We start from the raw sequence: 21,463 nt of genomic DNA on the forward strand, positions 1-21,463 counted from the left end.
TTCAATGTCATTCAATAAATGTCATTCTGAGGGATCACCTCCAACCTATGGTAAATAATTTCTATCCTGATGGGAGTGGGCTCTTCCAGGATGACACTGCCTTCTTCCACTGGGCACGAGTGGTCACTGAATGGTTTGATGAGCATGAAAATGACATAAACCATTTACCATGACCGTCTCAGTCACCAGATCTCCACCCAATTGAACACCTATGGGAGATTCTGGAGCGGCGCCTGAGACAACGTTTCCACAACTATCAACAAAACACCAAATTATGGAATTTATCGTGGAAGAATTGTGTCATATCCCTCCAATAGAGGAGTTGTAAAGAAAACAGAGTTGTAAAGAAAACGCCATATCTCAGACTGGCTAATAAAAATAAAAGATTAACATGGACAAAATAACACAGACACGGGACAGAGGAACTCTACCTAGAAGGCCAGAATCCCGGAGTCGCCTCTTCACTGTTGACGTTGAGACTGGTGTTTTGCGGGTACTATTTAATGAAGCTGCCAGTTGAGGAGTTGTGAAGCGTCTGTTTCTCAAACTAGACACTCTAATGGACTTGTGCTCTTGCTCAGTTGTGCACCGGGGCCTTCCACTCCTCTTTCTATTCTGGTTAGAGCCAATTGGCCTGTTCTGTGAAGGGAGTAGTACACAGCGTTGTACGAGATCTTCAGTTTCTTGGCAATGTCTCGCATGGAATAGCCTTCATTTCTCAGAACAAGAATAGACTGATGAGTTTCAGAAGAAATTTCTTTGTTTCCTTTAAGTCTATCAAAAGTGTGCGAGTTTCAGCATGTGTCCATTAAGCTTATGGATTTTCTTTTATCAGCATGAATTAGATTGAGCAATAAAAGCCACACTTTTATTACGTAGGCTGGGATCCGCACTATGCAGCTGTTGCAAGAGCGCATTTTTCACTGGCTGTCCACTGATTAGAAAAACAATGACTGATAGGTAGATTAAACTTCTTGAATTCAACCATTATTGGATTCAAATACACATTTAGATTTGTTAACAGCCATCCACAACAACCACAATCCGTGAGGCGCAAATAGCTAAATGAGAGACCAGCTGTGTGATTCACATCAATGCGCTATGTAGATATCAATAATAAGTGATATCCGTATCGCCGAAAACTATACCACTGTTGTCATCCTTACCTCCAAGCGTTTATTCAAATTGGTTAATCTTTGGATGCCGACAGCAGTCTCACCATTGGAAGACATAGCTCGGATTGTAGCCTACAAAAACCTATTCTTGCTCCTTTCCCGCGATCCATCAAACACATTTGGTGTGTCATCATAGTGGTCTCTGACTTGGGGTCAGACTCATTCAGGTGGAAGAAACTTAAACTTGCGCCTTTTTTCAATGTTGATTTGAATGTCATTGAGAAAACAGAGAAGTGTCAAATATTTTTTTCTCGCAAACATCCTTTCTCAATTTAAAATGAATACTCGAAGTAATCATCTAGTTTTTCAAAAGTATCTGTAATCTGATTACAATATTTTAGCTGGAAACGTAACGGATTACAGTTACTGTTTTTTGTAATCCCTTACATCAAATCAAATTTTATAGGTCACATACACATGGTTAGCAGATGTTAATTCAAGTGTAGCGAAATGCTTGTGCTTCTAGTTCCAACAGTGCAGTAATATCTAACAAGTAATCTAACAATTCCCAACAACTACCTAATACACACAAATCTAAAGGGGTGAATGAAAATATGTACATATAAGTACATGGATGAGCGATAGATGGTATAAAGCAGTAGGTGGTATAAAATACAGTATTACATGTGATATGAGAAATGTAAGATATATAAACATTATTAAAGTGCCATTATTTGAAGTGGCATTGTTTAAAGTGACTAGTGATCCATTTATTAAAATGTCCAGTGATTGGGTCTCAATACAGTATATACATGTGATATGAGTAATATAAATAATGTAAGATATGTAGACATTATTAAAGTGGCATTATTTAGATTACATGTAACGTATTACATGTAATTTGTTACTCCCCAACCCTGATAAAACATTTTATTTTCGCATACCCAAAATGCCTACTATTTAGAATGGGTATTCGGGCACGGCCATTGTCACTTTCAAAGCCAAATAAACTGAAATCAACTCCTATGTGGTTTGAGGTTGATTGCACGATTGCCCCTATCATATCCATTGATTGTCAGCTAGAGGTTGCTAAAGTTAACTGAAGTTTGTAGTGGCTGGTTAAAGAAAACTGAACCATGGATGATAGTTTCTCTTGGCCCATAGACTACTTTCAGGTTGCGGAACCATCGAACATCAAGTTGTAAAATCCTGAACTTCCCTTTTAGTTTATTTTAATTTCTTGCTAACGAAGTGGTGCTCTAAGCATCCCAAAAGTGTTATGTTTTGTAGAGTGCTCCCAGAGAAAAGCTTTTGAGTATTTACATTCAGCTACAATGTAAGAGCAACAATGTGCTTAGAATAAGTAATGTTATGCTACATTCCCCAGACTGTGCAGTGAATAAATTACCACAAGAGGAGAAGTGTGCCTGACTATAATACTTAAACAGTGTCAAAACCCATTGTGTCTTTGAGACAGTAGGCCTTTCCCACTAATGCATTAGTCTCTGTGCACATCTTAGAAAACAAAACATTCATTGGACACGCCAGTGTGATTTATCCAAAGCTGAGCAGAGCTCCCCAAAGTCAGGCAAGGGTAAAACAGAGAGAGCATGTAATTGCTTCTCTAAGTGACATTTCTCTCTTGACTCACACCGAATCTAGAACTGATTATTTACCCACCACCTCTTAAAGAAGACTTTCGTTTGGCTCTGCATTCAAGTAGGCTCAAATGACTTCTACAAGGCGTAATATTGTTATACCATATAGTCTGCCATAGTACCACGTGAGATTTATATTGGGGTGTTTAGGGATAGTTTCGGGAATAAATGCAATCCAATGAAGCGTTAACGTTAGCCCAAACTACTAACATGATGAACAAAGACAAAGTGAATGGTAGATTTCTGGAACAAATTGTCAAAGAATAGCTCTCAAAGTAAGATAACATTTGGGGGAAAATCTGAAAACGAACCCTTTCAGCCTATCCATTACAGGATAGAGCCTTCAAAACATAGCATATACAGTTGAAGTCGGAAGTTTACATATACCTTAGCCAAATACATTTAAACTCAGTTTTTCACAATTCCTGACCTTTAATCCTAGTAAAAATTCCCTGTCTTAGGTCAGTTAGGATCACCACTTTATTTTTAAAATGTGAAATGTCAGAATAATAGTAGAGAGAATGATTTATTTCAGCTTTTATTTATTTCATCATATTCCCAGTGGGTCAGAAGTTTACATACACTGAATTAGTATTTGGTAGCATTGCCTTTAAATTGTTTAACTTGGGTCAAACGTTTTGAGTAGCCTTCCAAAAGCTTCCCAAAATAAGTTGGGTGAATTTTGGCCCATTACGCCGGACAGAGCTGGTGTAACCGAGTCAGGTTTGTAGGCCTCCTTGTTCACACACGCTTTTTCAGTTCTTCCCACAAATTTTCTATAGGACTGAGGTCAGGGCTTTGTGATGGCCACTCCAATACATTGAAGCAACATCTCAAGACATCAGTCAGGAAATTAAAGCTTGGTCGCAAATGGGTCTTCCAAATGGACAATGACCCCAAGCAAAGTTGTGGCAAAATGGCTTTAGGACAACAAAGTCAAGGTATATCCACATAATTTTCCTACCTCATGATGCCATCTATTTTGTGAAGTGCACCAGTCCCTCCTGCAGCAAAGTTCCCCCACAACATTATGCTGCCACCCCCGTGCTTCACAGTTAGGATGGTGTTCTTTGGCATGGAAGCCTCCCCGTTTTCCTCCAAACGTAACGATGGTCATTATGGCCAAACAGTTCTATTTTTGTTTAATCAGGGTGAGCATTCTATGTATTTTATTTCTATGTTTTGGCCAGGTATGGTTTCCAATCAGAGGCAGCTGTCTATCGTTGTCTCTGATTGGGAACCATACTTAGGCAGCCCTTTTTCCCTCCTTGAGTTGTGGGATCTTGTTTTTGTGTAGCTGCCTTTGAGCAGCCCCAGAACGTCATGTTTCTTTCTGTTTATCCTGTTTATTGTTTTGTTCGGTTTCACTTCTAAATAAAGGATGTGGAATTACCGGCACGCTGCGCCTTGGCTTATTTATGACAGGGAGTTCGAGGACAGTGATCGTGACAGAAGATCCCACCACAAGAAAGCCAAGCAGCGTGCGCTTGCTGGGAAGACGAGCTGGACCGAGGAGAACCAACATCAAGGGAAGCACAAGAGTCATCCCCCCCCCAAAAAAATTGGGGGGGCACACGGGGAGTTTGGCAGAGTCAGGGTGGAGACCTGAGCCAACTCCCCGTGCTTACCGTGGGGAGCGAGTGACGGGGCAAGCACCGTGTTATGCGGTGATGCGCACTGTGTCGCCAGTGCGCACTCACAGGCCCGGTGCGATCTGTGCCCGCGCCCTGCAGTTGTCGAGCTGGGTTGAGCATCCAGCAAAGACGGGTTGTGCCAGCCATACGCTCCAGACCTCCAGTGCGCCTCCACGGCCCAGTATACCCTGTGCCTGCTCTGCGCACCCAGTCTCCTGTGCGTCTCCCCAGTCCGGTGAGACCGGTTCCAGCTCCACGTAGGAAGCCTCCAGTGATGATTTATGGTCCGAAGCCTCCAGTGATGATCCATGGCACGAAGCCTCCAGTGATAATCCATGGCCCGGAGCCTGTAGGGATGATCCATGGCACGAAGCCACCAGTGATAATCCATGGCCCGGAGCATGTAGGGATAATCCATGGCAAGAAGCCTGTAGGGATGATCCATGGCCCGGAGCCTGTAGAGATGATCCATGGCACGAAGCCTCCAGTGATAATCCATGGCCCGGAGCCTCCAGTGATGATCCATGGCATAAAGCCTCCAGTGATGATCCATGGCGCGGAACCTGTAGTGAAGATCCATGGCACGGAGCCTGCAGCGACGGTCCCCAGTCTGGAGCCTCCAGCGACGCTCCGCAGCCCGGAGTCTTCAGCGGCGGTCCGCAGCCCAGAGTCTTCAGCGGAGGTCCGCAGCCCAGAGTCTTCAGCGGAGGTCCGCAGCCCAGAGTCTTCAGCGGAGGTCCGCAGCCCAGAGTCTTCAGTGGAGGTCCGCAGCCCAGAGTCTTCAGCGGCGGTCCGCAGCCCAGAGTCTTCAGCGGCGATCCGCAGCCCAGACTCTTCAGCGGCGGCCCGCAGCCCAGAGTCTTCAGCGGCGGCCCGCAGCCCAGAATCTTCAGCGGCGGCCTGCAGACCAGAGTCGTCAGCGGCGGTCGGCAGTTCAGAGCCTCCGGCGATGATCCACGGTCTGGTTCCTCCGGTGACACAGAAGTGGGGGGATCAGCGGGCGGTGTGGGGGCTACGCCCCGAACCAGAGCTGCCGCCAAGTATAGATGCCCACCCGGACCCTCCCCTATAGGTTCAGGTTTGCGACCGGGAGTCCGCACCTTTGGGTGGGGGGGGTGGGGGAGGGGGGGGGGGGGGGGGGTACTGACACGCCCTGACCTGAGAGAGACGTTTTTCTCTGTTTAGTTAGGTCAGGGTGTGATATGGGGTGGGCATTCTATGTATTTTATTTCTATGTTTTGGCCAGGTATGGTTTCCAATTAGAGGCAGCTGTCTATCGTTGTCTCTGATTGGGAACCATACTTAGGCAGCCCTTTTTCCCTCCTTGAGTTGTGGGATCTTGTTTTTGGGTAGCTGCCTTTGAGCAGCCCCAGAACGTCACGTTTCTTTCTGTTTATCCTGTTTATTGTTTTGTTCGGTTTCACTTCTAAATAAAGGATGTGGAATTACCGGCACGCTGCGCCTTGGCTTATTTATGACAGGGAGTTCGAGGACAGTGATCGTGACACCACTCCATAATTTCAAGCATAGTGGTGACTGTATCATGTTATGAGTATGCTTGTAATCATTAAGAACTGGGGAGTTTTTCAGGATAAAAAAGTAAACGGAAGAACAGGCAAAATCCTAGATGAAACCCTGGTTCAGTCTGCTTTCCACCAGATATTGGGAAATGAATTCACCATTCAGCATGACAATAACCTAAAACACAAGGTCAAATCTACACTGGAGTTGCTTACCAAGAAGGCAGTGAACGTTCCTGAATGGCCTAGTTACAGTTTGAATTTAATCTGCTTGAAAATCTATGGCAAGACTTCAAAATGGTTGTCTAGCAATGTTCAACAACCAATTTGAAAGAGCTTGATTTTTTAAAATAAAAATGGTCTAAACTCTTAGAGACTTACCCAGGAAGACTCACAGCTGTAATCGCTGCCAAGGCTGATTCTAACATGTATTGACTCAGGGGTGTGAATACTTATGTAAATGAGATATTTCTGTATTTCATTGTAAACAAATTTGCAAAAATGTCTAAAAACATGTTTTTACTTTGTCATTATGAAGTAAAAAAATATATTTAATCAATTTTGAATTCAGGCTGTAACACAACAAAATGTGGAATATATCAAGGGGTATGAATACTTTCTGAAGGCACTTAGATCAAATGATGGGTGAGAGTCCCCGAGCCATCCATAGGCTCCTGAGTGGCGAAGCGGTCTAAGGCACTGGATCTCAGTGCTAGAGACGTCACTACAGACCCTGGTTCGTTCCCGGGCTGTATCACAACTGGCCGTGATCGGAGGTCCCATAGGGCGGCGCACAATTGGCCCAGCATCGTCCGGGGTAGGCCGTCATTGTAAAATAAGAATTTGTTCTTAACTGACTTGTGTAGTTAAATAAAGGTTAAATAAAAATAAAAGTTAAAATTCATTTTGACAGCAAAATGCTCTTGTATAAATGCTATCTCAATGTCTTGAGTGAAGTGTTCATTTGTAAAGGGCTCAATCTATAGCACTCACCTTAACCGGCCATCCTCTGCTGCCGCGCCACCAGGGATGATCTTGGTGATGAAGATCCCTGGGTCATCACCGATATGGGGGTTATCTGTTCCTCCAGCGATGCTGAAACCCAACCCTGAGTTCCCCTATAGAGCATGAAGAACAATTAATAAAACATCTACCAGTACTTTTACACTTCTATTCCTTTATAATGTTAAACTGTATCCTAGCCTAAATTACATACAACATAAAAATACAATTTCTGTTTTGTTGGTATTCTTCAATCTGCTGCCACGTGAACAGCAACAGCAGAGAAGTTTAGCCTCACGCTTGTGTATCAGGAAGTCAGCCTGACTCTGCTATTTACTTTGTGCATCACTGACTCTACCTTTAAAATCATTTCACAATTTGTAGGTGCATGTTTTCCCAGAATTCCACATTCTATCTAATTTGCATTATGCACACCCCCAACTTACTAAAAACTAATACGAACAAATTATTTCTAGTACTAGAAATATGTCCGAAAACATACTTTTATAGCAAAAAATAATCATTCCTAAATAAACTATTTGAAAGTGAAATAAACATATAACACAAATCAATATTTCATTTTTAGTTTGAAAAAAGTAAATTGACAATACATTTTTTTTAACTTAATTTTCGTACGGGTTCACAGGATTCACTTTTTCTTTTCGATTTCTATGACTTCATAACCAGAAAACACAATACAGAGGCTGGGGCAAAAAATGCAGCATTCTCGAATGCCAATGTTTCTTTGTACAACAACCCAGCTCCATTGGTTTTATGAGCCAAATCCCCCTCGACACTTACAAAATGAATGTGGACGCTTTGATTAAATTGCTAACTGATGGGAGTAGGGGCATCTCTTGACTAAATATCCACTGACCCTGCAGGCTGAGCTGCGGGCATGGTGAATACAATGGCCACTGATCTCCCTCAGGGGAAGCTTCCCTCTCCATAAATACAAACAGAACTCAATCAGGCTGAGATGAGATGGAAGTGATGATAGCTAGCTCACTCAAGCGCACTCATAATCTAAGCCCATTGGCTAGCTAGGGCAATGGAAGTGGAGAGCATAGATACAGGGTCCTGTGGCATGAAGCCTGAATAGCACAGACATAGCATTAGCATTAGCCCCAAAGCCACTGTTTATGTCTGCTTTTGCCCCTGAGAGGGTGAGCTGTGCAGTTTGCACCAAAGGCTCAAGGCTTTTGGATTTCCCTTCCTTTGACTGAACTGACCTTTCCCTACTGTAATGCATTGTTTAGGGTCATGAGGATCATTTTCCAGCTGTCAAAATGTCTGACAGCTAAGCTAATCCTCTTATCACCATTGAGCCTTGAGGATGCACTCCCTGGCTGTTCTCATGCAAATGCTATGTCCCAATTAAGGGCTGGCCTGCTAAAAACACCCACAGGACTTCGATGTTTGTGTTATTGAGCTTGTCTGGCTGAGATCAATTTGCTTCAGTGGAAAGTAAAACAGGTTCCTGTTTTTTTTTGGATAACGGAATAACAAACTGTGACGGCATTCCCATTTTAATTTTAAATTGGTGCATGAAGCCGGAAACCCTTTCTTGAGCCTGGGATTACTGTGTCTTTGGCAGTTTTTGAATTCATCTAGCTTCTCCAACAGCTTCAAAATGGTGTCAGTTAGCTTCTTCTTGTGGTTTGTTTATCTGTGGGGTCAAGACGTTTTGAAATATAGGTAGCAGAGGTAGTTTGGTGACTAACAGTGACTTTAAACACACTCACCTACAGTTTACATACAGTACAGTATGCAGCAGCTGCCTATTTTAACTTGGCCTATTAACGTATCCTGCCTGTCGCATTTAATGACTACGCTAGATTATGATGCCCTTTATGGGAAATGACTGTGATGAGCATACCTCGTTCAATTTCAATGACGGCGATGAGCATCCCTCATTCAATTTCAATGACTGAGATGAGCATCCCTCATTCAATTTCAATGACTGAGATGAGCATCCCTCATACACTCATTATTTTTATTTTTTCCCAAGATGGCGTAGCAGTTCAGACGTCCTCTACCCTCCTCTTGTCGTGTCCCGTGTATATATATATTTACATTTTTTTTTTTTCTTCACTTATCTTTTTATATATATATATATTATTTTTTAATTCTAAAAACTCAACCTCAAAGCACTCTCCTGCAACCCGCCTCACCAATTTAAAAAAGGAAAGTATTATTTACCTCATCTGAATTCCACAACAGAAGCTAGCAAGAGGTTAGCCATTTTCACTGGCTAACGTTGAAGTTATTGGCAACGTCGGTCACGGAATTAACACACATTATTACGGAGCTAGCCAGCTGAAGAGTTCCGTCAGCCACTCCTGGGCTATTCCTGAGCTAGCCAGCTGAAGTGTCTCCTGGGCTACAACTCACCTATCCTGACCCGTTTTACTGCCGATCTGGAGCCCCATCGGGTCTTCACGACTGGACCACCGACGTTATCTGCCCGAGGGAGTTATCCAACTGGCCCCTCCGTCGCGACGTAACCTGATCGCCCATCTGCGGCCCGCTAATCGTTAGCTGTCTTTTCGGCTGCGATCTGAATAGGTCTATCGGACACTTTTCTTGGGCCACTGTAACTAACTATTTTGCCAACTTGGACAGGTCCCCCCTTCCACACGGAACCCCACTAACCCACAGACGGAAACGCACGAGCTGGCTAAAAACAGACCTCCCTCCCATCTTCCACCAGCTTGCTACCTATGGCCCGGCTAGCTGTCTGAATCTCACTGGACCCTTTGATCACTCGGCTAAGCAAGCCTCTCCTTAATGTCAATATGCCTTCTCCATTGCTGTTCTGGTTAGTGTTTATTGGCTTATTTCACTGTAGAGCCTCTAGCCCTGCTCATTATACCTTATCCAACCTCTCAGTTCCTCCACCCACACATGCTATGACATCTTCTGGTTTCAATGATGTTTCTAGAGACAATATCTCTCTCACTATCACTAAATGCCTAGGTTTACCTCCTCTGTACTCACATCCCACCATACCTTTGTCTGTACATTATACCTTGAAGCTATTTTATCGCCCCCAGAAACCTGCTCCTTTTTCTCTCTATTCTGGACGTCACAGACGACCAATTCTTATAGCTTTTAGCCGTACCCTCATACTTATTCTTCTCTGCTCCTCTGGGGATGTAGAGGTGAATCCAGGCCCTGCAGTGCCTGGCTCCACTCCTACTCCCCAGGCGCTCTCTTTTGATGACTTCTGTAACCGTAATAACCTTGGTTTCATGCATGTTAACATTAGAAGCCTCCTCCCTAAGTTTGTTTTATTCACTGCTTTAGCACACTCCGCCAACCCGGATGTCCTAGCTGTGTCTGAATCTTGGCTTAGGAAGTCCACCAAAAACTCTGAAATCTTCATCCCTAACTACAACGTTTTCAGACAAGATAGAACGACCAAAGGGGGCGGTGTTGCAATCTACTGCAGAGATAGCCTGCAGAGTTCTGTCCTGCTATCCAGGTCTGTACCCAAACAATTTGAACTTCTACTTTTAAAAATCCACCTCTCCAAAAACAAGTCTCTCACCGTTGCCGCCTGCTATAGACCCCCCTCGGCCCCTAGTTGTGCTCTGGACACCATATGTGAACTGATTGCCCCCCATCTATCTTCAGAGCTCGTGCTACTAGGTGACCTAAACCGGGACATGCTTAACACCCCAGCCATCCTACAATCCAAGCTTGATGCCCTCAATCTCACACAAATTATTAATGAACCCACCAGGTACAACCCCAAAGCCGCAAACACTGGCACCCTCATAGATATCATCCTAACCAACGTGCCCTCTAAATACACCTCTGCTGTTTTCAACCAAGATCTCAGTGATCACTGCCTCATTGCCTGCACCCGTAATGGGTCAGCGGTCAAACGACCTCCACTCATCACTGTCAAACGCTCCCTGAAACATTTCAACGAGCAAGCCTTTCTAATCGACCTGGCCCTGGTATCCTGGAAGGATATTGACCTCATCCCGTCAGTAGAGGATGCCTGGTTATTTTTTAAAAATGCCTTCCTCTCCATCTTAAATAAGCATGCCCCTTTCAAGAAATTTAGAACCAGGAACAGATATAGCCCTTGGTTCTCCCCAGACCTGACTGCCTTTAACCAACACAAAAATATCCTGTGGCGTTCTGCATTAGCATCGAACTGCCCCCGCGATATGCAACTTTTTAGGGAAGTTAGAAACCAATACACACAGGCAGTTAGAAACGCCAAGGCTAGCTTTTTCAAACAGAAATTCGCTTCGTGCAACTCCAACTCTAAAAAGTTCTGGGACATTGTAAAGTCCATGGAGAATAAGAACACCTCCTCCCAACTGCCCACTGCACTGAGGATAGGAAACTCTGTCACCACCGATAAGCCCACTATATTTGAGAATTTCAATAAGCATTTTTCTACGGCTGGCCATGCGTTCCACCTAACTACCCCTACTGCATTCAACAGCACTGCACCCCCCACAGCTACTCGCCCAAGCCTCCCCCATTTCTCCTTCTCCCAAATCCATTCAGCTGATGTTCTGAAAGAGCTGCAAAATCTGGACCCCTACAAATCAGCTGGGCTTGACAATCTGGACCCTTTCTTTCTAAAATTATCTGCCGAAATTATTGCAACCCCTATTACTAGCCTGTTCAACCTCTCTTTCGTGTCGTCTGAGATTCCCATAGATTGGAAAGCAGCTGCTGTCATCCCCCTCTTCAAAGGAGGTGACACTCTTGACCCTAATTGCTACAGACCTATATCCATCCTACCCTGCCTTTCTAAGGTCTTCGAAAGCCAAGTCAACAAACAGATTACCGACCATTTCGAATCCCACCGCACCCTCTCCGCTATGCAATCTGGTTTCAGAGCTGGTCATGGGTGCACCTCAGCCACGCTCAAGGTCCTAAACGACATCGTAACCGCCATCGATAAGAAACAATACTGTGCTGCCGTATTGATTGACCTGGCCAAAGCTTTTGACTCTGTTAATCACCACATCCTCATCGGCAGACTCAGTAGCCTTGGTTTCTCAAACGATTGCGTCGCCTGGTTCACCAACTACTTCTCTGACAGAGTTCAGTGTGTCAAATCGGAGGGCCTACTGTCTGGACCTCTGGCAGTCTCTATGGGGGTACCACAGGGTTCAATTCTTGGGCCAACTCTTTTCTCTGTATACATAAATGATGTCGCTCTTGCTGCTGGTGAATCTCTGATCCACCTCTACGCAGACGACACCATTCTGTACACTTCTGGCCCTTCTTTGGACACTGTGTTAACAACCCTCCAGACGAGCTTCAATGCCATTCAACTCTCCTTCCGTGGTCTCCAACTGCTCCTAAACACAAGTAAAACTAAATGCATGCTCTTCAACCGATCGCTGCCTGCACCTGCCCGCCTGTCCAGCATCACTTCTCTGGACGGTTCTAACTTAGAATTTGTGGACAACTACAAATACCTAGGTGTCTGGTTAGACTGTAAACTCTCCTTCCAGACTCACATCAATCATCTCCAATCCAAAGTGAAATCTCGAATTGGCTTCCTATTTCGCAACAAAGCATCCTTCACTCATGCTGCCAAACATACCCTCGTAAAACTGACCATCCTACCAATCCTCGACTTCGGCGATGTCATTTACAAAATAGCTTCCAATACCCTACTCAACAAGCTGGATGCAGTCTATCACAGTGCCATCCGTTTTGTCACCAAAGCCCCATATACTACCCACCACTGCGACCTGTACGCTCTCGTTGGCTGGCCTTCGCTTCATAATCGTCGCCAAACACATTGGCTCCAGGTCATCTACAAGACTCTGCTAGGTAAAGTCCCCCCTTATCTCCGCTCACTGGTCACCATAGCAGCACCCACCTGTAGCACGCGCTCCAGCAGGTATATCTCTCTGGTCACCCCTAAAGCCAACTCCTCCTTTGGTCGTCTCTCCTTCCAGTTCTCTGCTGCCAATGACTGGAACGAACTACAAAAATCTCTGAAACTGGAAACACTTATCTCCCTCACTAGCTTTAAGCACCAGCTGTCAGAGCAGCTCACAGATCACTGCACCTGTACATAGCCCATCTATAATTTAGCCCAAACTACTACCTCTTCCCCTACTGTATTTATTTATTTTATTTATTTTGCTCCTTTGCACCATATTATTTATATTTTATCTTTGAACTTTCTTCAAACTACAAATCTACCATTCCAGTGTTTTTCTTGCTATACTTTATTTACTTTGCCACCATGGCATTTTTTTGCCTTTACCTCCCTTATCTCACATCATTTGCTCACATTGTATATAGTCTTATTTTTTTTTCTTCTACTGCATCATTGATTGTATGTTGTTTTACTCCATGTGTAACTCTGTGTTGTTTTATGTGTCAAACTGCTTTGCTTTATCTTGGCCAGGTCGCAATTGTAAATGAGAACTTGTTCTCAACTTGCCTACCTGGTTAAATAAAGGTGAAATAAATAAAATAAATAAAAATAAAAAATTCAATTTCAATGACTGAGATGAGCATCCCTCATTCAATTTCAATGACTGAGATGAGCATCCCTCATTCAATTTCAATGACTGAGATGAGCATCCCTCATTCAATTTCAATGACTGAGATGAGCATCCCTCATTCAATTTCAATGACTGCAGTCCTCGCTGGGTTCTTTTATATAGAGTGCTTTCAGACTGTGTGCATCAACTCACCCGCTCTAGTGTGATTTCTTCAAACTCATATTCAATTTCTGTCCCGTTGACCTGTGGGAAAACAATAGTGGATTTGATGAATTATACCCGGTACATAACTTTGTTTCCTGTAAGTTTACAGAGGGGTGAGCACAGTCATAATAGTCTTGCATTAGTGTCTTCCATTCCTTTCTAATCTCTCTCAACAGCCATAACAAACGTACGTTCGTCGGAAAACATAGGGCATGAGGGTTATGTGGAACAATTCTTCCTGTGTGCTGGTTTGTGTCTCAGATTATTTGTACGAATCACAATTTTGCGGAGACTATTCAAGTGTTAGGTTGAGCCTGAAGGTACTTGCTTTCTTCAGCAGTATAAATACATAAAAACAACATATAACAATTAGCACAAGACATGAGATGACATGCATAAAACAAGACATGATGACACCCATAAAACAAGACATGATGACACCCATAACACAAGACATGATGACCCCCATAACACAAGACATGAGATGACACCCATAACACAAGACATGATGACACCCATAACACAAGACATGATGACACCCATAACACAAGACATGAGATGACATGCATAAAACAAGACATGATGACACCCACAACACAAGACATGATGACACCCATAACACAAGACATGATGACACCCATAACACAAGACATGATGACACCCATAACACAAGACATGATGACACCCATAACACAAGACATGATGACACCCATAACACAAGACATGATGACACCCACAACACAAGACATGATGACACCCATAACACAAGACATGATTACACCCACAACACAAGACATGATGACACCCATAACACAAGACATGATGACACCCACAACACAAGACATGATGACACCCATAACACAAGACATGATGACACCCATAACACAAGACATGATGACACCCATAACACAAGACATGATGACACCCACAACACAAGACATGATGACACCCATAACACAAGACATGATGACACCCATAACACAAGACATGATGACACCCATAACACAAGACATGATGACACCCATAACACAAGACATGATGACACCCATAACACAAGACATGATGACACCCATAACACAAGACATGATGACACCCATAACACAAGACATGATGACACCCATAACACAAGACATGATGACACCCATAACACAAGACATGATGACACCCACAACACAAGACATGATGACACCCATAACACAAGACATGATGACACCCATAACACAAGACATGATGACACCCATAACACAAGACATGATGACACCCATAACACAAGACATGATGACACCCATAACACAAGACATGATGACACCCATAACACAAGACATGATGACACCCGTAACACAAGACATGATGACACCCACAACACAAGACATGATGACACCCATAACACAAGACATGATGACACCCATAACACAAGACATGATGACACCCACAACACATGACATGATGACACCCATAACACAAGACATGATGACACCTATAACACAAGACATGATGACACCCATAACACAAGACATGATGACCCCCACAACACAAGACATGATGACACCCATAACACAAGACATGATGACCCCCACAACACAAGACATGATGACACCCATAACACAAGACCCATCGGGTCAATTGCAATGTACCTAAGTTGGTGTTTAAACCGAGACTGTTACTACAGCAGCGCATTAACACCACCCAAAATGTTGAACTCTATATGACAGAAATCCAGCACAGTGATGGAAACTTTAACCTATGCGTAATAGTCCAATAGGATTATTGTCTCTATAGTTGAGAGCTTGAAGCCATTACTCTGTGAGGGCAGCTATGACTGAAAGGTGGTAATATTACACTGGAGCGTCACTGTACACACACCATGTGCGCACACACACACACACACACACACACACACACACACACACACACACACACACACACACACACACACACACACACACACACAAATACACACAAACAAACACACAAACAAATACACACACACACACACACACACACACACACACACACACACACACACACACACACACACACACACACACGCTTCCCACATTTCCTGATGAGGCTCACCACCTAATAGCAATGAGGGACAACAGCAGCTATACTGTGTACCATTCTGTTCTTCTATGGTTGGAAATTCAATTAAAAGTGAGCAACCACAGTCTTCAAACAGCCACATGATGTATTGCCTAATTTCTACAGAGGCCACAGCATAAATGAAATTAACTCCAATTTGGTCCTGTCACCCTCTTTGATCTCTCCTCTTTCCCTCATATTAATTGTGGAGGCCTGCTGTGTCGGGTGTTGATGGCACAGTGTGGGACAATCTGGGATTTGTACATTCATTTTTGGACTTTTAAATTAATTATATACACTAAGTGTACAAAACATCTCTTTCCATGACAGACTGACCAGGTGAATCCAGGTGATAGCTATGATCCCTTGTTGATTTCACTTGATAAATCCACTTCAATCAGTGTAGATGAAGGGGAGAAGACAGGTTAAAGAATGATTTTTAAGCTTTGAGACAATTGAGACATGGATGGTGTATGTATGCCATTCAGAGGGTGAATGGGCAAGACAAAAGATTGAAGTTCCTCTGAAAAGGGTATGGTAGTAGGTGCCAGGCGCACCGGTTTGAGTGTGTTAAGAACTGCAACGCTGCGGAGATTTTCACGCTCAACAGTTTCCCTTGTGTATCAAGAATGGTCCATCACCCAAAGGACATCCAGCCAACTTGACACAACTGTGGGAAAAATTTGACTCAACATGGGCCAGCATACCTGTGGAGTTCAATTACCGTTTACCAAAACAGTTGTTTATCGAAACAGTCATTTTGGTCAACTATAAATGTTGTTTGAACTGCAGATTGCCCTTTAAAGAATTGATTTTCGTAAAGCAGCTAACCCAAAGGACAACAGGGAATGCCTGTTGTAGTGGTTACTTCCTTCTCTCCTTCATCTGCACGGATCTGAAAATACAGGAGCATTGAGAGTATGCTGCTGTTATGTACCAAGAACTCGCTTTTGTTTTTGTCATTTTACCTCAGTGCAGATGAAGGAGATGGGGATAGTTTCACAAAATGTTAACCTCATCTGAATAGTTTTCTTACCTCGAAAGGAGTTATGAGACTTATTAAAATTTTATAAGCAATTGTTAGATGAACTTTCATTGAAAATGTGAGGCGAGACAAATAAGAGCATGCTCTACATCCATTGTTAAGGTTGGTGTGAATGCAGTTCAAACTGAGGATGTGCCCATACTTCCTGCTGAAATGTTTCAAAAAAGCTAGCACTGCATATTGATGAGGAACACACGATTCGGTTTAGTCCTCAGGTGAAAAAAAATCATATTATTGACATCTTTTTAATGTAATCTTTCATAGTAGAGGGATTCGTGCAGTTTCATACATGCCTACACATATACATTCGCATAGACAAGCTGCTAACGCAAATTCATTAATTCAAATGAATTGCATCGAGGGCTGTCAAATATGGTCTTTTCCTAGAAACATATCAAACAAATAATAGGATAAATTAATTTGTCTGTCAAAGGCATTTCTGACAAAAGGTTCACCCACACATTATTTAATGTGTCATATGGGCAGAAGCTCTTGTGAGTAGAGAGATACAGTATTACTTAATCGAAAAATGCATACACATTGTATAAAACATATCATTTTATCAACAGTCTAGTACCTTCATAAGTCAAGAAACACTGTGCTAGCTCTCCCAGCTGGTGTTCAGTCTTTGTTTTAGTAATGAGACCTTTGTCTGAGTTGTGGCTGGTGCTGAGACTGAGGCTGTCCTAATATGGACACCGTATCCTGGTAAGCATGAGGCAGACACAAGGTCCAGCTGATTCTTCAACACTCAGGACAGCAGAACATGAAACTCAGGACAACAGACCATGAAACTGAGGACAACAGACCATGAAACTGAGGACAACAGACCATGAAACTGAGGACAACAGAACATGAAACTGAGGACAACAGAACATGAAACTGAGGACAACAGAACATGAAACTGAGGACAACCGAACACGAAACTGAGGACAACAGAACATGAAACTCAGGACAACAGACCATGAAGGTCCGGACAATAGACAACGAAAGTCAGGACAACAGAACATCAAACTCAGGACAACAGACAATGAAACTCCGAACAACAGACCATGAAAATCAGGACAAAGGACCATGAAAGTCAGAACAACAGAACATGAAACTCAGGACAACTGACCATGAAAGTCAGGACAACAGACCATGAAAGTCAGGACAACAGACCATGAAAGTCAGGACGACAGACCATGAAAATCAGGATGACAGACCATGAAATTCAGGACGACAGACCATTATAGTAAGGACGACAGACTAAGGAACTCAGGACAACAGACCATGAAAGTCAGGACAACAGGCCATGAAACGCAGGACAACAGACCATGAAAGTCAGGACAACAGACCATGAAAGTCAGGAACACAGATCATGAAAGTCAGGACAAAAGAACATGAAACTCGGGACAACTGGCCATGAAAGTCAGGACAACAGACCATGAAAGTCAGGACAACAGACCATGAAACTGAGGACAACTGGCCATGAAAATCAGGACAACAGACCATGAAAGTCAGGACGACAGACCACGAAAGTCAGGATGAAGGACCGAGGAATTCCGGACAACAGACCATGAAAGTCATGCCGACAGACCATGAAATTCAGGATTACAGACCATGAAATTCAAGACGACAGACCATTAAAATCAGGATGACAGACCATGAAACTGAGGACAATGGGCCATGAAACTCAGGACAACAGACCATGAAAGTCAGGACAATAGACCAAGGAATTCCGGACAATAGACCATGAAAGTCAGGATGACAGACCATGAAATTCAGAACGACAGACCATGAAATTCAGGATGACAGACTATGAAATTCAGGATGACAGACCAAGGAATTCCGGACAATAGACCATGAAAGTCAGGATGACAGACCATGCAACTCAGGACAACAGACCATGAAAATCAGGACAACTGGCCATGAAAGTCAGGACAACAGACCATAAAAGTCAGGACAACAGACCATTACAGTCAGGACGACAGACCAAGGAATTCCGGACAATAGACCATGAAAGTCAGGATGACAGACCATGCAACTCAGGACAACAGACCATGAAAATCAGGACAACTGGCCATGAAAGTCAGGACAACAGACCATAAAAGTCAGGACAACAGACCATGACAGTCAAGTCAACAGACAATGAAAGTCAGGACAAAAGACCATGAAAGTTAGGATGACAGACCATGAAAGTCAGGACGACAGAACATGAAAGTCAGGACGACAGACCATGAAAGTCAGAACGACAGACCATGAAAGTCAGGACGACAGAACATGAAAGTCAGGATGACAGACCGAGGAATTCCAGACAACAGACGATGAAAGTCAGGACAACAGACCATGAAAGTCAGGACAAAAGACCATGAAACTCAGGACAACAGACCATGAAAGTCAGGACAACAGAACATGAAAGTCAGGACAACAGACCATGAAAGTCAGGACAACAGGCCATAAAACTCAGGACAACAGACCATGAAATCAGGATAACTGGCCATGAAAGTCAGAACAACAGACCATGAAATTCAGGACGACAGACCAAGGAATTCCGGACAACAGACCATGAAAGTCAGGACGACAGACCATGAAATTCAGGACGACAGACCATGAAAGTCAGGACGACAGGCCATGAAACTGAGGACAACAGAACATGAAACTCAGGACAACAGACCATGAAAGTCGGGACAACAGAACATGAAACTGAGGACAACTGTCCATGAAACTCAGGACAACAGACCATGAAAGTCAGGACAGAAGAACATGAAACTGAGGACAACTGGCCATGAAAGTCAGGACAACAGACCATGAAAGTCAGGACAACAGGCCATAAAACTCAGGACAACAGACCACAAAACTCAGGACAACTGGCCATGAAAGTCAGGACAACAGACCATGAAAGTCAGGACAACAGAACATGAAACGGAAGACAACTGGCCATGAAATTCAAGATGACAGACCATGAAAGTCAAGGACGACAGACCATGAAACTGAGGACAACTGACCATGAAACTCAGGACAACAGACCATGAAACTCAGGACGACAGACCAAGGAATTCCGGACAATAGACCATGAAAGTTAGGATGACAGACTAAGGACCTCAGGACAACAGACCATGCAACTCAGGACAACAGACCACGAAAGTCAGGACGAAGGACCGAGGAATTCCGGACAACAGACCATGAAAGTCAGGACGACAGACCATGAAATTCAGGACGACAGACCATGAAATTCAAGACGACAGACCATGAAAGTCAGGACGACAGACGATGAAAGTCAGGATGACAGACCAAGGAATTCCAGACAATATACCATGAAAGTCAGGATGACAGACCAAGGAATTCCGGACAATAGACCATGAAAGTCAGGATGACACCCCATGATAGTCAGGACGACAGACTAAGGAAATTAGGATAACAGATCATGCATCTCAGGACAACAGACCATGAAAGATAGTACGACAGACCATGAAAGTCAGGACGACAGGCCGAGGAATTTCGGACAACAGACCATGAAAGTCATGACGACAGACCATGAAATTCAAGACGACAGACCATGAAAGTCAGGATGACAGACCAAGGAACTCAGGACAACATACCATGCAACTCAGGACAACAGACAATGAAAGTCAGGACAACTGGCCATGAAAGTCAGGAAAACAGACCATAAAAGTCAGGACAACAGACCATGACAGTCAGGACAACAGACAATGAACGTCAGGACTACAGACTACGAAAGTCAGGATGACAGACCATGAAATTCAGAATGACAGGCCATGAAAGTCAGGATACCAGACCATAAAAGTCAGGATGACAGACCGAGGAATTCCAGACAACAGACCATGAAAGTCAGGACGACAGACCATGAAATTCAGGACGACAGACAATGAAAGTCAGGACGACAGACTAAGGAAATCAGGACAACAGACCATGCAACTCAGGACAACAGACCATGAAAGTCAGGACGACAGACCATAAAAGTCAGGATGACAGACCGAGGAATTCCAGACAACAGACGATGAAAGTCAGGACAACAGACCATAAAAGTCAGGACAAAAGACCATGAAACTCAGGACAACAGACCATGAAAGTCAGGACAACAGAACATGAAACTGAGGACAACTGGCCTTGAAAGTCAGGACAACAGACCATGAAAGTCAGGACAACAGGCCATAAAACTCAGGACAACAGACCATGAAACTCAGGATAACTGGCTATGAAAGTCAGAACAACAGACCGTGAAATTCAGGACGACAGACCAAGGAATTCCGGACAACAGACCATGAAAGTCAAGATGACAGACCATGAAAGTCAAGACGACAGACCATGAAAGTCAGGACGACAGACCATGAAATTCAAGACGACAGACCATGAAAGTCAGGACGACAGACCATGGAACTGAGGACAACAGAACATGAAACTCAGGACAACAGAGCATGAAAGTCGGGACAACAGAACATGAAACTGAGGACAACTGTCCATGGAACTCAGGACAACAGACCATGAAAGTCGGGACAGAAGAACATGAAACTGAGGACAACTGGCCATGAAAGTCAGGACAACGGACCATGAAAGTCAGGACAACAGGCCATAAAACTCAGGACAACAGACCACAAAACTCAGGACAACTGGCCATGAAAGTCAGGACAACAGACCATGAAAGTCAGGACAACAGAACATGAAACGGAAGACAACTGGCCAAGGAATTCCGGAAA

The 21,463-nt window shown here is 43.7% G+C and overlaps 1 protein-coding gene across 14 annotated transcripts in view; it reads right to left on the reverse strand.

Moving 5' to 3' along the window:
• LOC106603804 (disks large homolog 2) overlaps positions 1-21,463 on the reverse strand; it is a 319,358-nt gene that overhangs the window by 45,271 nt on the left and 252,624 nt on the right. For all 14 annotated transcript variants that reach the window (XM_082974733.1, XM_082974735.1, XM_082974732.1 and 11 more), the window contains 2 exons: positions 13,628-13,678; positions 6,921-7,045 (listed from right to left, as the gene is read on the reverse strand). In XM_082974733.1, the coding sequence (XP_082830859.1) occupies positions 6,921-7,045; positions 13,628-13,678 (176 nt within the window). The remainder of the gene's footprint in view (positions 1-6,920; positions 7,046-13,627; positions 13,679-21,463) is intronic.

The sequence above is a fragment of the Salmo salar genome, chromosome 04 (assembly GCF_965601325.2).
Source record: "Salmo salar chromosome 04, fSalSal1, whole genome shotgun sequence".
Taxonomy (NCBI): domain Eukaryota; kingdom Metazoa; phylum Chordata; class Actinopteri; order Salmoniformes; family Salmonidae; genus Salmo; species Salmo salar.